Source organism: Onychomys torridus, chromosome 8, assembly GCF_903995425.1.
Source record: "Onychomys torridus chromosome 8, mOncTor1.1, whole genome shotgun sequence".
In the NCBI taxonomy this organism is placed as follows: Eukaryota; Metazoa; Chordata; class Mammalia; order Rodentia; family Cricetidae; genus Onychomys; species Onychomys torridus.
The window spans coordinates 62,625,327-62,642,144 of record NC_050450.1 but is presented as its reverse complement, the minus strand read 5'-3'; the positions used below and the strand labels follow the sequence as shown (position 1 = coordinate 62,642,144).

The following is a 16,818-nucleotide window of genomic DNA, read 5'->3' as shown; positions in this document are numbered from 1 at the left end:
GGTTGGCTGGGTTTGCATTCAGGTCTATAGAATTGGAGGTGAGTTCAATGGCATGGGATGCTGAGTCCTTAGGGTTGCCTCTAGAAGGCTCCATGACTCTGCTTCCTTGAAGCCCTTGAGAATCCTACCAGGTCCCGCTAACACATCCCTTCTCTAGACCTGGCAAAGAACATGGAAACAGAAGTTAGACTATTCTGGCCACTGTGGAACTAATGGCAGTGCCCTGTGTTTTGTCTTGCAGGATGACTATATCCCGTACCCCAGCATTGAAGAGGTAGGAGCTCTTGACTGAACTACAGCCTGTTCTGGGTTTCCTTCCTGAGAAGATCATGGCCCTTTTCAGCCCCACATGGGAAAGAATCCTGAGCCTAAGACTTTAGGGCCTGACACCCCTTCTTATCTTTGTGTCTGTGATCAGAGCTTTTCTGAGGTTTAACTTGGGGGGTCTCAGATAGACTTTGTAAAGACACAGGGTCCCAGTGAAGCTAGAGATTCCATGGGGCATTACATTCCTGCCCTTGGCCTCAGATATAAGGCCTCCCTCTTTGGAATAGTTCAGAGGTGGGTGGGGTCCCTCTCCATGACAGTCCAGGATAGGCTTCTGGCAAGAACTCCCCTTCTTCCCCAGGTTGTGGAGAAGGGAGGCCCATACCCCCTGATCATCCTGCCCCAGTTTGGGGGCTACTGGATTGAGGACCCAGAGAATGTGGGTACTCCAACGTCACTGGGCAGCAGCGTTTATGAGGAGGAGGAAGAGGACAGCCTGAGCCCCAACACGTTCGGCTACAAGCTTGAGTGCAGGGGTGAAGCCAGGGCCTATCGCAGGCACTTCCTAGGCAAGGTGAGCCCGGGGACTCTCCTAGAGTGGACTCTGCCTTGGGGAGGGTGGCATGGATCTCTGTTCCAGGTCTCCTCTGTCTTCTCTGCCTCTTCTCTTTCTTGGTTCTGTACTCCTCACTGCCCACCTCTGTATTACTGAGAGTCTTAGGAGTGACATGGAGTCCCTGTAAGGGGTCCTTTTGGGGACCACCTTCAGCAACTGTTTTATGAGGTGATGAAATGGGTAGTGTTGGGGGTAGAGGAGGATGGGATAGAGTTTTAACTGCTCAAGTTATACTGCTCAAGTTTAACTACTTAAAAATACGCCTTCCCTGCTTGGATGGCTCTGTTTATATGAGCACAGTCCCCATCTCTTAGGCCCCTTCAGGATGGTCCCCTGAGTGCTGTGATTGGATGTTGTCCTGTGAGAATGAGTCTTTAACAACAGCAAAGTTACATTTCCTCAAATACATTTTTGTCTTGATATATTCCCCAAAGTCCCAAGGGAAGCTCTGGAAGTCTCTGGCCTAAGATGGCTTTGCAGCGTCACCGGAAAGAGTCTGTACAGACCTCCCTGAACCTTTGGGAGCATTAAGCGCAACTTTCATGGGCTCATTTTTAACTGGGCGGGTCTGGGAGGTGGGCTCCAGGAAGCCAGGGAGAGCCACACCTTGTGAAGAGGGACTGCCATTCTGCTTGGGTTCCTCCGGCCTTCTTCCATGCTTTGGAGTGGTTAGGGCTGCCCCTGGAGGGAGGAAGTGAACTCAGCTTCAGGTGGTGAAGGACCTGAACTGGAGAGTCCAGCCAGATGTGGAGTTGAGCCTGGCTCTGTCAGCCACTAGTTGTGTGATTGGAATGGGCATGGTGACATCATCTCCTACACGAAGCTGTGGTCAGGATTAAAGAGGATAATAGGTACGAAGGCTGTGGGGTGGTGCCTGGCACATCCTGAGGACTTGGTGGTTGGCACCGATTAGTATCATCCCTATCACCATCACCATCACCATCAGCACTGTTGGAGCAGTAGCACCCTTCTCTTCCTCCTTTTTGTGGGCTTCTCCCTCCTGGTAGAAGGAGGTTATATGGGGGCCATGTCTGGAGGCTCATACCCAATTTCTGTTTTTAGGATCATCTGAACTTTTACTGTACTGGCAGCAGCCTGGGGAACTTGATCCTGTCCATCAAATGCGAGGAAGCTGAGGGCATTGAATACCTTCGGATCATCCTCAGGTGGGGCTGCTATACCGGTGGACACCACGCCTCTCCCAGGCAGAGCCGGCATTAAGGAAAATGGGGGGAGGGCAGAAATACCAGACTGACGAGTCTGATCTGGTTGCCCAGGAGGAGGGACCGAGCTGCTGGAATCCTGGGGCTGTGTATGATGTTGCCAGGCAGCATGACCATGTGTTCCTGCCAGCTGTCTGAGCTTCAAGGTCACTTAAGCCAGAACTTCTGGAACTTTCCTGTCTTTCTTAGGAGGGACAGTGACTGAGGAGATGGAGGATGAGGTAGGGATGGCTCAGTGTGGTTCACCAAGGTGGGACACAGCCCCATGTTCTGTTGCTCAGACTGCTGCCCTGTTAGCCACCTAGTTAGGAAAGGTTGTGTGTGCTGGGGTCCTTAAGCTGGAGTGATGTCCTCAGCAGGAACACTTACGTCAGGGTCCCTCTCTCTGAATCACGACCTCCTCAAGCAAGGGAACTTGAACTGGTTTCCATTTGGTTCAACTAGCATGGTTTGCAAAGTACCATCAAACGAGAAACTGTGATGGGTGCTGGGGACAATCATGACAGCCACTTGGTCCCTGTTCCCCAGAGGCTTGCAGTCTTACAAGAGATAAACAGAGTTTTAATAAATGACACAAGTGTTATTCTAGTCATTTGCACAGGATGCTGCAGGAACCCGAATAAATCCGTGGGTTTATCTCTGTCCCTGGTGGGGGTCAGATGTGGTGGAGTCATGGAGAACTGTGTTGAGTGTAATTGGAAACACAAATAAGGTGTTTAAGGGTAGGAAGAACAGCTTTCTTTTCTGCCTGAGTGTTGTGTATGGGTGTGCACATATGTGTGCATATGTGTACATGGAGCCAGTGGTTCGTGTTGGATATCTTCCTTTATTTCTTGACAGCTTAGTTTTGGAGACAGGGTTTCACTGAATCTGGAGCTTACCAATTCATTGAGACTAGCTGACTTGTGAGCCACAGGGATCCTCCTGCCTCTGCCTCTCCGACACTAGGATTACAGGCACACACAATCATGCTTGCCTTTTATGTGGGTGCTGGGAACTGAGGTCAAATCTATATTGTTTGAGTGGCAACTGCTTTAAAGACTGAGCCATTTCCCCAGCTGCAGGAATAACATTTTTTTTTTCTGTCCGAATTTTAAGCTTTCAATATGGGAGCACAGAACAATGGATATAACCCTGCTTTGGGAGCAGGTGTTGGAGGAAGTTGTCAGCACGTGTCCAGCTTTGGTTTGCGTCTTGGTGGTGCTGGAGAATGAGCTTCAGGGGCCGTACTGATGAGGCCTGTGCTTTGCCAACTGAGCGGGACCCTGTTTGCTTCTGATTTGGAAGGGAAGCCATTGTCAAGTGATTTTCTGGGTAGAGACAGTATTTGCAAGGCAGGGCAGTCAGATAAACAGTTTCCCGAGTGGGTAGTTCCCGGGTCCCTGTCTCTAAGTTAGATGAGCCTCTGCTGGAAACCTTTCTTTCTTAATCAAGCCCAGACCATGATGACATGAGATTTCTGTGAGTGACAGCTGTTCATAAGGACCTCTTAGTTTTTCTTTCTTTCCTGACATTTTTTTTTGGAAGCAGGGTCTGTAGCCCAGGCTGGCCTAGAGCTCACTGTGCAGTTGAGACTAGCTTTCAACTCAGAGTCTTCCTGCCTCAGTCTCCTGAGTGTTAAGATTTACGGTGTGCACCATCTTGCCTGACTCCCTAAAGCTCTGTTTTCTATTACCGTATTCCATATATCTCAGCTGAAATGGTTACCATGGACAAAAGCTAGGGATGGATGTCAGGAACACAGCACATGCTTTGACACACACATACACACACACATATGATATACATATATATGTACACACACATATATACATATAACTTTAAAAAAAGTTGTAACCTATGGGACAGTTAGGACCAAAATGTAGGTGACGTTGAGTTGAAGCTTGATTCTCCTTCCTTCGAGAACAATGGAGTGGAATACATGTAATTGGAGGTTTATAGTCAGGCCTGGTGGTTCAAGCCTGTAATCTGGTCTGGGCTACCTAGTGAGTCCCAATAGGAGAGTCAGGAAGAATCTGCTGCTCTTTAGGAATGAATAGCCAGATAGCTTTCTCCATAGAATTATTTTTGTTCTAAGCCCACAGCATTTGAAGCCAGTATCCCCAGGAATCGAGGAAACACAAACGGGGCTCTCCCACAGAAAGCCAGCGGCTAGGGCGGCAGCGAGAAGCTGCACACTGGCTGGGAAACTGAGCAGGCGCAGCGTGGACCTGGACTAATTGCCAGACCAGTTGGAAACCAGGCAGGCGAAATTGGCTCCGTGGCTTAGCAGCTTCACTGGACACAAAGAAGGACTTAAGCAGGGATGAAATTCCCTTGCTGGCCATGATCCCTGTCCCAGTGTTAGACCTCTGGATTATTTAATTTGGTGTCCCAGATTTACAGTAACCAGTTCTTCATAAAACATGAGATGAGCATGCCAACAGCCTTGGTATGTGGTGGGAATACCCACCGGTCGCAGACATCATTTCCTGTATTTAAGGACCAGCACAGTTCTTTGCTGTGAACTCTGTTCACGAGGCATGTTCTTTTTCAAATTAGCTTGTAGCTTGGCATTTCTATTTGAAAAGTCTCGTAAGTAGTTCTGACAGCAGGTCTACTGAGCAGCTTTTGAACCAGGGAGTAAGTCTGAATGGCTTTCAAAACGCAAGCACTCTGCTGGATGCCTTCACTTAAATTTTGACAATAAAATTAGAAATTCATAACAAAGTAATGCTTCTGATAGTTCACTTATCTGTTTAGAAAAAAATCATAATAATTTTCTAGGTAATTTTTATGCCGGAGAGGAAGTCAAAGCCACAAAGTCATGGAATATCTATAAATAATGACATTTAGCGATTGAGATGGCTTAGTGGTTAAGAGCACTGGCTGTTCTTCCAGAGGACACAGGTTCAGTTCTAAGCACCCACATGGTGACTTACAATTGTCTGTAACTCCAGTTCCAGGGCTCCCCAAACCCTCTTCTGGCCTCTGTGGACACCAAGCATGCTCATGGTGCATAGACAGACATACATGCAAGCAAAACGCCCAAACACATAAGAAGAAAAGTATTGCCATTTATAATATTGTAATGTAAGTTGTATTCAAAGCCCTCATTAAAAGAAGATCTATTGCTTGTTGCTAAATAAAAAATGATATTTGCAGTTGCTATCGCTATTAGTGACCATTCAGTGCTTCAGGTCCCTTATGCATGAGGAAATTATTAAATAATTGAGTGCTTATGTGCCCTGGTGAGTCTGGGCTCCACAAAGAATAGCTCCTCGATAATGACAGCTGGCCTCATTATTATCAACACTATCATCTAAGGAAAGCAAGAGGGAGGGATGAACAACTATTAATGTGGAAAAAATAATTAGAATGAAAAGAACTTAAGACTTGGTTATTAAATCTCATCTTCTGCAAGGGAAAACAAAGCAATATAGATGACTATCTAGTCAAATGTAGATACAAAGAAGCCAGGCATGATAGCACATACTTGTTATCCGAGCATTTGGGAGGTAGAGTCAGGAAAACCAGGAGTTCAAGGTTATTCTTGTCTATAGAGTGAGTTGGAGACCAGCTTGGGTTACATGAGGCTGTATCTCACAGCCCATATAGATAAAATATATAAAACATGTATGTACAGATAAAAATATTCAAAATATTTCAATGAAGATAATATGTGTAAAAATATATAAGCTGATAAAAGGAAACACAATTAGGCATAAAAGATACATTGTCGGGGCTGGAGAGATGGCTCAGTGGTTAAGATTTGGGATTTCCAGCACCCATGTGGTGGCGTGCAAACAGCTGTAACTCTAGCCTAATGGGATCCAACGCCCTCTACTGGCTCCCATAGGCATTGCACACATATAGTGCACATTCATACACTCAGGCAAACCTCAGGCACATAAAATAAAAATAAAACTTAAAAATGATACATAGTTACAGATTGGGAGATTAAGTAATTATTAAGAAATGTCATATCTAACATAAGCCATTCAACGGAAAATGCTGTTAGAAGCAGGTGCCCTTCCAGGGAAGAATACATTACCACCAAGTTTAACTCAAGGTGAGGGTAAAAACTCAAATGCAGCAACAGCTCGGGAATACATTGAAAAGTTCTCAGAGAACCCCCTTTCCAAATGCTTCTGGCTCTAGACATTCTTACAGGTAGATATCTTAAACTTTAAAGGAACAGATTTGTGTAGCTTAAAGTGTTCAAGAAAGTAGGAAAATATGGAAGCTGTCTCAGTTAACTTGTTAATGCTCAGAAGATCCTTAAAAAAAACAAAACAAAAACAAAAACCAACAACAGGTGAATGAAGTGCCAATTCATAAAAAAGAAAAAGAAATAAAAAAGGGTCCAATATTTATAAATACAGAAAAATGTTTAAAGCAAAGAAGCATCTGGAGAAACTCAAATCCACATAGCCCATAAAACAAACTTACGATAATCAAGAAAGAATTATTTAGCAATGTAAAGAATAGTATGTGTTTGCTTAATCGGTACTTAATATGAGCTGGAGTGCTGGGGATTAGCCCAATGGCCTGTGCATGCTAGGCAAGCATTCTACCACTGAACTTGACCTGCTTAAAATAGTCTTATTCCTCTCAGCCCTACTTATCTCCTTCCAATGGATATGGATCTTTATAGGCTGCTTTATAGGGTGGTGCAAACGATAGCCTACTGATAACGGTTCAAAGCTCATGAGATGTGTGTCTGAGCCGGTGTAGGATCAAAAGACTGTTCTAGAGAGGTAGAGGAAAGCTAGACCATGCATAATGTTTGGAAGTCTGGGGTTTTTACCCCAAATCTCCAGAGTAATAGGGGTGCTACAGAAGGGAGTATGTCATGATCAGGTATGTAGGAAGACTGGACTGAGTAGAATGAGGAAAACCGCTTTTCGAGAAGGCAGAGCCACAGCAGGAAAGCAGGTCAGGAGGCTGTGGAGCTGAGCCGAGCCAGGTGAGCACAGGTGATGATCCAGGCCAATGGATTGTATAATGTGAATGGCTCCCCCAGACTGTCCGGACCAGCAGCCGTGATGGGAACTAAACCAAGGTGGCTTGTACTGAGAATAGAGAAAAGTGGCTGGAAAGTTCTAAGACACGGGAAAAACTGGCACTAAGAGACAGCTAAAATGTCAAGCAATGGAAGAGGGATTTGCTGTGATGAACTGTAGATAATGTGCTTTCAGAGTGACTTAAACACGTTGTTTAAGACCTTAAAGAAAGATGAAGAATGGACAGCATCTCTCGAACAGGTCAGAAATTGCTGTTCAGAGAATTGAATCAGGAGCATGTGGGTATATAAAGAGAGCAATTAGAGTTATCAGCATGAAAAATAGCCCTTGACATAAACTTAACACACGGGATAAAATCTAGTCTTTCCAAAGAGTGAACTGGGAGACAGTCCCAAGGAATCCATTCAGAACTCTGCGCAGATAAAGAGATTACGTGTAAGAAAAAGAAGATAAGGTATGTGGGCCACAGACTGGGGGTCCTCTGCATTCATCTCAGGAGTTTGAGGAATGATTAGGCACACTAGTGAATAATTACCCATGGGTAAGAGCTGAGAGTGTGTGAGAGCTGGAGAAAGCTCACAAACATACCGTGGATTATGATTTCAAAACAAAAATACTGGTAGACATGTTTAAGGGAAGCAACAGGAATCAAAGCTGACACTAAGGTCATGAATGCTGTTTGAGGTGAAAGACAGTCTTTGAGGTGCTGACAGCTGGATGGGGAGCAGATTTCCCTTGGGTCATAATAGTTGTTGGATACTGGGATACGATCTTTAAAGTGCGGTAAAAGTGGACGTGAAGAACTATTCTAACCTACAGTTCTATAGCCAGAGAAGCTATCACTAAAGGTAAAATTAAAATGTTTTCAAACATTAAAAAAATAGTGCAGTGTGCCTCTCAGAGTGTCCCTGGAAGAATTACTGAAGGATACACTTCAGTATATTATATACACTTTAATAAAACCCAGAGAAGAGATACAATTAGAAAAGTAACAAGGAGTGGAGTGTTGACAAGGTTAAATACTGACTGGGAAAAAGACGTGATTTTTTTTTTTTTGCCACGTTAGAAGGAAAATTGAATTTATATTTGTTTATAACAAAAATAGCAAGGCTGAAAGGAGGGCAGAAGTCAGTGGATGAAGCATGCAACGGAGTTCCAGAGGTTGCTGGGAAAAATGCAAACATGCATATTGGGAGCTGCAAGATACGGAGGAATAAAGAGAAAAAAATAAAACAAAGCAAGCAAATGAAAACACAAACATGCAGGACTTCATTTGGTGGAATGCTGGAGAGGAGGAAAAAGAAAATAACCCACAGAAAATATAAAATGGAAGACTCCATTTCCAAACATGTTAGTGTTAACACCAGATATTACAGATTAAGCTAGCTGTTAACATATTAGAAAATCTGATTTGATTAAGAGTACAGCTTCATTTTGCTATAGGAGACATTATTAAGAAAATAACACGGCATGGAAAGGTTTAGACTGAGGGAAGGGATAAAGACTCAGTGGGACATAATGGCTAAGAAAGCTGGCATAGCAATATTAAAACCAGACAGTGCAGAGTCTCATTGAAAAAGCACCAGGCATAAAGGAGCAGGCCTTTGTCACCTGGGACTGTTTCTTCCCAGTGTTTTCCACTGTGTCAATGGAACACTGCATTTAGCACTCCTGGCTCTCTTCCCTGTTTCTGACAGCTGTGTCTGGAGCAAGAACTTGATGTTTAGTGATGTTCTTCCTCCCCTTTCCTTTTGGAGTTTTCTCCCGGGCAGTCTCCAAAGGAGGGGTCTTGCCCCTGCCTCATAGTACTTGAACTGTAGGTAATTTCTGAAGTTTGTCTGGATTTGTTTCCTGGTCACACAGAGCTGTGCGTTCTCACTTGATCTTTATCAGTAACAAAGGAATGATTTCAGCCCCTCACTGCATTACTCTTCCTTGTCACTTTGCTTTGTATTTCTTCAAGAGAGAGTAGACAAAGATGCCATTTGATGGGGCCCTCATAGGCCTTAGCCTACTTCATAGTAAAGAGGACACGAGGCTGGGGAGATGGCTTACTGCTTAAGAGGACCCTGGTTTGATTCCCAGCAACCATCTGTCACTTGAGTTCGAAGGAAATCTGACACCTTCTGGACAGGCATGCATGTGGTGCACAGAGATACAGACAGGCCAAATAGCCATAAAAAATAAATATTAGAAAAAAAGGTAAAGAGGACAGTCCACTGAGGACTAACAGTTGTGGACATGGACTGGTAAGGTAGTCTTGGGTATAAAAAGCAAGAACTGGGCCTGTGAATGTGGCTTCGTGGAAGAGTCCTTGCCTAGCATGTGCAAAGTCCTAGGTTCAGTTCCCTGCAAGGAAACAAAACAACAAAAAGTCTCAAAGCAAGAACTGATGAATTTTTAGGGAGGAGTAGACAAAAACCTCAGTTTAGTGGGAGATCCTGATGAAAAACATTCTCAGAAAACAAAAGCTAGAACAGAATAAAATTGTGAGGCCTATAAAATATTTGAACAGTGCAGTAAACAGATTCAATCTTGCATCCTTGCTCTCAACAAAAGAAAAAAAATACATTCTTTTAGAGCCCATATGGCCTGTGAAAAGAATTAAAAAGGTCTGTGTATTGTTAGGAAATTTAAAATAATACCATATAGATTATGTTCCCTGAATATGACCATTAATTTATAAACCGACAATAAAACACTCAAGGGGAAAACAATCTTGTATTTGTAAAGTTTCTTGTTTCCAAAGCCCCTTTAAACAACTCGTGGGCAGAAAAGGAAATCACGGAACAACTGACAAAATATTTAGAACAAGATGGCAATAAAAACACTACCTATCAAAGCGTGTGGGATGCGGTTGAAGTGGTGGTTACACAGAGCTGCATGGTTGCAGATGCAGCTGTGAGAAAGAAGAAAGACTAAATGAATAGACACGGAGGCTGATCAGCCAGGTAAACAATGGCAGAAAAGAGAAAGAAGGAGAGGTAAAGAATGAGCAATCGAAGTGGAAGCATCGGGAAAAAGGCAGAAGGAAAGGTTACGTATGGTAGGTGAGCCTCAGCTAAGAACGGAACGAAAGATGCGGGCGGGCGGGCGATGGGTGCAGCTGAGTTGAGAGAGCCTGGGTCTAGCCTCAACTGGCCTATGAACTGGCCAAGGTTATTGTTGTGCTGGAGGGACGTAGCTGCTAATACCAAAGCCCAACTTCATAGCAATGCATGTTGTGGGCACTTGGGTGGAAAAACTTAAATTATCCACATTGACTCATGGAAAACTTATATGTTTACCACTAAAGAACTGTAAGGGGGCCTCTTATAAAGGATAGCTGGCCCAGAGATGTCACACATACACACATAGCAAACCTTTAGTGAGCCAAAAAAGGAAAAAAAAAATCCATGTATTGCACACATCATTTCAGAAGACAGGAAATATCCTGTGATTTTGCTTGGTTGGAATAATATCTTGTTATGGAAACTTGGCAAGGGAGGTACATGAAGGAAAAAAAAAAAGGCCAGCATTGTTTTGGAGCATAGATATGATCTAAATAAACAACAACCAATTAAATTAAGCAGAATTATGATTAAAAACCATACACCACAAACACTTGGAGTTTCACCCATGGAATGAAAAGATGGCTTAGCAGAGTTACAACCCACGAGGTTAACGAATTAAAAATCATATGACAATCTAAGCAGGCGCAGAAAGTGGTCCGTGAAATTCAGCGCTTTGATAATGTGCTAAATGAATCAGGGAACAGGCTAAATTTAGAGTCTTATGTTGAATCCTGTTCTAAAGCGGATTCCATCTGATTTTATTTTGAGTAAATCCAGATTTTCAAATATTAGATTATCTTTCATAAAGGTTTATTTGCATTTCAAAATCTAAATATATCCAGAAGTTGGGCCCAGTTCTCTGGGAGAATAAAAAGCAAAACAAACAAACAAACAAACAAACAAACAAACAACACAAAAACAGAACCCACAAACCAAAAAATAATGATGGCCTTGAAAAAAGCAGCTAATTGCATTAGACATTTTCCCAGGTGTGATCTTTAAGTATCTACCACCCCTGGGGAGTTTTCTCATTATGTTAATGTGGTGAACATATCCCCAAGGCTGGCTGGGGAGGCAAATCTGTTTCCAGGGAGATGGAGGCGAACCAAGGACCCTGCCTGGTGGGACCTTTATCCACTGACTGTCTTTCATGGGTGCCTTCATCTCATCCTTTTCTGTACACAGGTCCAAACTGAAGACGGTCCATGAGCGGATCCCCTTGGCTGGACTGAGCAAGTTGCCCAGCGTCCCTCAGATTGCCAAGGTAAAAAAAAAAAAAAAAAAAAAAAAATTAAGGGAAGGTGGCTTATTCTGTCAGACCAGGGCTGGCTCAGGGTGGGGATGCAGGCTCTGCCGTTGGGAACTGGGAGGGGATTTTGCTTGCTTAGATGGAGTGAGGTGGCTCAGCAGCCTCCTCCATCTTCTCTTCCTCCCTCCAGTTCATCCTTGTACCTCAGGCTGCTTGAGAAATAGTCTACTCCACTCAGGAGACAGGCGAAGTAGGAAGGCAGGGCTGGCCATAGCTAGTGCTTCAGAGGAGGAGGTGGTGGGCTAGGGAGCTTTCACTGAGGGGTGGGGGCTGGCCTGAGGGTGATCCAGATCCAGCCCTGCTCTGAGGAAGGGATGGTCGGGGGCAGATGCTCATGCCACTGTGTGAGTGACTGGGTTCTTGGGAATGGATCATTGGAGTCAGAAGGGCGGTTGGCTGGGCTGAGTGGGACCCTCACTCTGAGTACGTAGACTATATTCACTCGGAATACAGGAATAGCAGCAGAATTGTGCCTTTTGTGGGAGTTGGGGACTGATGGCTTTTAGGTGTTGTCTTCCATTCAGAATGGAAATGTTTCCTAGACTTCATTTTTTGCTTTTCTTTATCACAAAACCCCAGGACCCTAGACTGTCCTGGGTCCATATTAGTGAGCAGCAGAATTTGAGTCCTGTGTGCCTCGTTCTCCATGATGCTTTATGTTGGTAGGCAGAAGAGCCTGTGTGTGCTTTATAGACATGGTTCTTGACCTGTGTGTTTTTTTTTTCCCTGCTCAGGCTTTCTGTGATGATGCAATGGGTCTGAAATTCAATCCTGTCCTGTACCCCAAGGTGAGGAACTTTCTGTCCCCACGGGCCTGTTGTCTATAACTCTCCAGCTTGGCCTGGATCTGTATATCTGGGACTCCATGGGGGAGTTCCTTGCAGCATGGAGGGGTCACGTGGGGTCTCTATGATGCTCTTCAATGTCTTCATTTTTTCTTACTTACCCCTCCACAAACTGGTACCCTGGGAACCATCCACAGTCATGCCTGGGCTTCCAGCAGAGCTGAGTAGGTCCCTGGCCTGCTGTGAAGGCTGGTAGGGGAGGGTAGCAGCTTTGAAGTGTTTCTACCTCTCCCCGGCTGTAGTTCTCTGAGACCAAGCTTGGACTTGGGCAGATTCTATTTGTGCCTGGAAAGACACTCAGATCCACCCTGATGTCATGGAGGTATGGGGTACAGAGCTCAGAAATGCACTAGAAGGAAGAGGCCAAACCTTGGCTCCTGGTTGCCCGTGTTACTGCAGCTCTGAGGTCCTCTAAACCTTGCTGGCCTTAGATAATAAACTGGTGATTCTCTGATATTGGCTGTCTTATGACTGGCCTGATCTTGACTCCCGGTTCTGGTATGGGGATGTGTGCGGGGAGATGCAATAATAACAAAACAAACCAACAAATGCAGTCAGCAGCAATTACAGCATGACTGCTTAAATCACCCACAGTGGAGAATGGCTTGAAATTGCCCATAGGAAAAGACCGTGTCCTGACTGCTGCTTCAGAGGCCAGCAGGGACTCCGGGAGGAAATGGAAGCAGAGACGCACTTCCAGTATGGCTTCCAATGTGGCCGGTGCATCTGCAGCCGGAGCTTGCTGGGCTCAGCTCAGTCCACAGTCTCAGCTCTGACAACCAGGAACCGTGAGATGAAATTTCTGGTTGGGAAGCAAGACCTTCACCCTGCTTAGACATTCAGAACACCCTCGACCACATCTTAAATGTCTATGACTGGGCACAGCACTCTTAGAAGCATATGTGTATCTGTGGGGGATGAGCTGGTGGTGAAGTCCTCAGCTGCATAGAACACTTCTCTCAGATGCCTCTTTGTCATTGTATTATCATCTGTCGACACCAGCAATGTTTTCTGTCATTCAGGTTGACCTACGTTTGTAATCAAAGCTGAATTAGTTCGGTTTAATACCCAGTAAAACCCCATCAAAAAGGCCTCACTGAACTCAGCTTCAGTAGTCCTTGTCACAATCACATCTATCAGGAGGCTCCAGGAGGAGGCTCATTGATAGGTTTGCCTTGGGAAGCCTGAGGGTCCCAATGGTAACCAAAGAGCAGCTGTACTTCATGCGGTCTGTCTGAAGGCTGGCTGATGTCCAGCTAAAATGTGAATCTGTCTGAGATGTGTCTATATTTCCACACATGCAGAGTTATGTGTTCCATGGAAGGTCTCTATGGCCAGTCTTTGCCCTGTAGGGCAGTTGTTCTTGCCTTTGACCCACAGAGGCAACCATGGAGGGCAACTTATAGGGTGGCTAGCAGGGCTCTCACTGGGAGAGCTGAGGAGCACCCCTTTCTCAGACAGCCGAGGCCTTTGCAGAGGTAAAGTATAAAGGCAGCCTATCATGGACCACATATTTCAGCCAAGTCAAGCCAGGTTTCTTCCTCTAGTACAGCACATGGCTTATCCCTCCTCGGTGTTGTAGAGGTTTCCCAATAGCACTCAGGTAATCTTCTCTTTCTCATAAACTGGCTCAGTTTTGATATTTCTTGAGGGTTCCATGGATGATGTGAGAGCGGCAGTGCTCTGTGCTCACTGTGGTCTCTGGGATTCCGCATCTGCCTTTGATGGAGGAAGGAGCTGAAGCATAGGGAGGCTGACTGGTCACCGAACGCTACATGGTTCCAAGCATTGGATTCAGAATCAGACTTAAGAGTTTCTGACCTCACAGACCATTTCTGTGGGGCAGCATGGAAGCATAGGTGGAGCCTGTGGCCAGGCCTTTTCTTTACATATCTTCCTAGAGTGCGTTCATTTTGTGGGTTGACATCTGGGTAGGAGCCGTGATGTGCTCAACCTTACATTTCTCAAAAGAATGTGAATTAGAGCAGAGCCATCCTTGATGACCATTTGTTGGGGGAGGGGGTTGGCTTATTTTTTTAATACTACAAATAGAACTGTGGGGTAAAGTGAATTCCTTGTCACAGCTGTGGCTGGCACATCTGGATGAGATCAGAATGGGGGATTTGGCTACTGCTAGGGAAGCCTAGGTGCTGGAAACTAGAGAGGGTGTTGGAGCAGCATCCTGAACAGGCCAGTTCTTTGCTTCTCCTCCTCTGTGTGTGTGTGTGGCTGTCTCCTCTCTGGGCCCACTCTCTGGTGAGGTGGGCATGTCTTTCATTTTTTCCCCTTGCCTCCTGTTGATGTCGATCTTGATTTTTTTTTTTTCCTTTCCACATTTTTTGTAGGCCTCTCAGATGATTGTGTCCTATGATGAGCATGATGTCAACAACACTTTCAAGTTTGGAGTCATTTATCAAAAAGCCAGGCAGGTAAGCACCATGGTTTGCGTTGGTCACCATAGCCTCTTGTGTATAACTTTGCATTATTTCCCCACCCCAAGTGCAGGAGTTCTAAACTAGGTTCTTTTTTTCTTTTTTAAGATATGCTTTATTCCTAATTAAGTGTATGTGTGTGTGTGTGTGTGTGTGTGTGTGTGTGTTTTGTGTGGGTGTGTACACACGTGAGTGCAGTGCCCATAGGGTCCAGAAGAGGGAGTTGGGTTCCTGGGAACTGGAGTTATAGGTACATGGGATCCATTTGATGTGGGTGCTGGGAACTAAAGTCAGGTCCTCTGCAAGAGCAGCAAGTGCTCTTAAGCACTGACTCATCTCTCCAGCCCTTCTCTCTCCTTTTCAGTGAGAACACTTAATTCATCTCTTTATTTTCCCTTAGCATACTACACTGATCTTGGTACCTTCATCTCTGCGTCATTATACTCTGTTCCCCTTTGTTTCTGTGTCCATTGCTCTCCCCCTGGAATTCAGCTGATGCCCTTCACCTCCACTCAGCTTTCTTGTTACACATCCTCCATTCCCCGCTGTTTCCTGCCTTCTTCATCTTTCATGACCACAAACACACACGTACATGTGAGTACACACATACACATAATTTTTTGATTTTTTTTTTGAGTTTTGAGATAGGGTTTTACTATGTAGCCTTGGCTGGCCTTGAACTTACTATGTAGATCAAGCTGGCCTTGAACTCAGAGATCTGCTTGACTCTCCTTTAGTGCTGGGATTAAATGTGTGTGCACCACCATGCTTGGCAGACACACATAATTTTTTAGTTCAGGGACCCCAGAGGTGGTATCTGTCTTTCCGAGTCTGGCTGATTTTACTTAACAGAATGATTTTCAGTTGTATCCCTGCAAGTGTCGTGATTTCGGTTTTCTTCCTGGCTGTGTGAAATCCCGTTGTGTGATATTTGCCTATTCATCTTTGGATAAACATCTCGGCTGGTTCCATTTCCTGGCTATTTTAAATAGTGTATTCATAGACGTGGATGTGTAAGCGTCTCTGTGATTATTAAATGTTCTGGATACAGTTGTCAAATTGAAAGCATGAATTGGATTGGAGATGGCTGTTCAAGGAAGACAACTTCACCAGGAGGCCTGCAAGTCTTGTAGATGGCGAGGTAGTTCTCACACAGTAAGGGCCGAGTCCTCCTTCCTTGCTCTTTCGGCTTATATTTATCTGTGGGCTGTGAGTCACAGGGAACTCAAACAAGAGAGAGGGTGGGTTAGCCTAGGCGACTCTTCTCCCACCTTCTCCCAGTGGGAAGTTAGCCTTTTCTCCTCACTCAGTGAGGGATGTCATGATGGTAGGTTGAAATCAGCCTTTCTGGGAATATTTACACCATGGAAATTAGAAAAGAGCAAAGTTTCTATTTCTTCACTGGGAAAGCTGGTTGTGAAAGCCTGTTTTCTACAATAAACATTACTAATGCCCCAAGCAGAATGGTCAGCCGGAGGCACCAATGTCTCTTCATCTAGGTTCTGTGAGGAGATTCCATGTTCCTTTTTCCTTTGTATTCAGGTGTCCAGCATGGTGTTGGGGAACTCTCTCTCTCTCTCTCTGAACTTACAATTGTTTAAGAGTCAATTGGTATGTGATTAATGAATGAATGGAAATTTTGGCTCTGCTAATAGCAGGCCGATGATGTTCTGTGGGTTTTTTTTATTTTTTATTTTTTTATGGCCATCTCTTTCTTGGTTAGTTGATTTCTTTATTGGTTAGCTTTCTTGGCTACCTGGTTTCTTTGTCTGAAGATATGAGACTGCAAAAGACACAGGTCTGTTTCGAAGCCCTAATTGGGTGAAGAGTTAGAAAAGCTGGCATGGATGCATCTCATAATTCAATGGAGATGATTCAGGTTACCACTCTAATGACTTCTACATATTAACATCTTTATTTCATAAAGCTTGGCTACTGTCACCCCTATAATTAAAGTTCTTTGATTGTGAAATTGACCAAAATGTATCTTACAAGGTGATTACAATCCAATGTTCCAGCAAAATTGTAATTATTGAATATTAACCAGTCACCTCTGAAAAGCAGCCC

At 44.6% G+C, this 16,818-nt stretch overlaps 1 protein-coding gene across 10 annotated transcripts in view; it reads left to right on the top strand.

The window, feature by feature from the left end:
• Positions 1 to 16,818, top strand: part of Rap1gap2 (RAP1 GTPase activating protein 2) — a 217,902-nt gene that overhangs the window by 164,283 nt on the left and 36,801 nt on the right. For all 10 annotated transcript variants that reach the window (XR_004945635.1, XM_036195866.1, XM_036195865.1 and 7 more), the window contains 6 exons: positions 242 to 274; positions 629 to 841; positions 1,946 to 2,049; positions 11,351 to 11,429; positions 12,209 to 12,262; positions 14,665 to 14,748. Coding sequence is in view for 9 of the 10 variants with exons in the window: in XM_036195866.1 (XP_036051759.1) it covers positions 242 to 274; positions 629 to 841; positions 1,946 to 2,049; positions 11,351 to 11,429; positions 12,209 to 12,262; positions 14,665 to 14,748 (567 nt within the window). In the remaining variant the exon portion in view is untranslated. The remainder of the gene's footprint in view (positions 1 to 241; positions 275 to 628; positions 842 to 1,945; positions 2,050 to 11,350; positions 11,430 to 12,208; positions 12,263 to 14,664; positions 14,749 to 16,818) is intronic.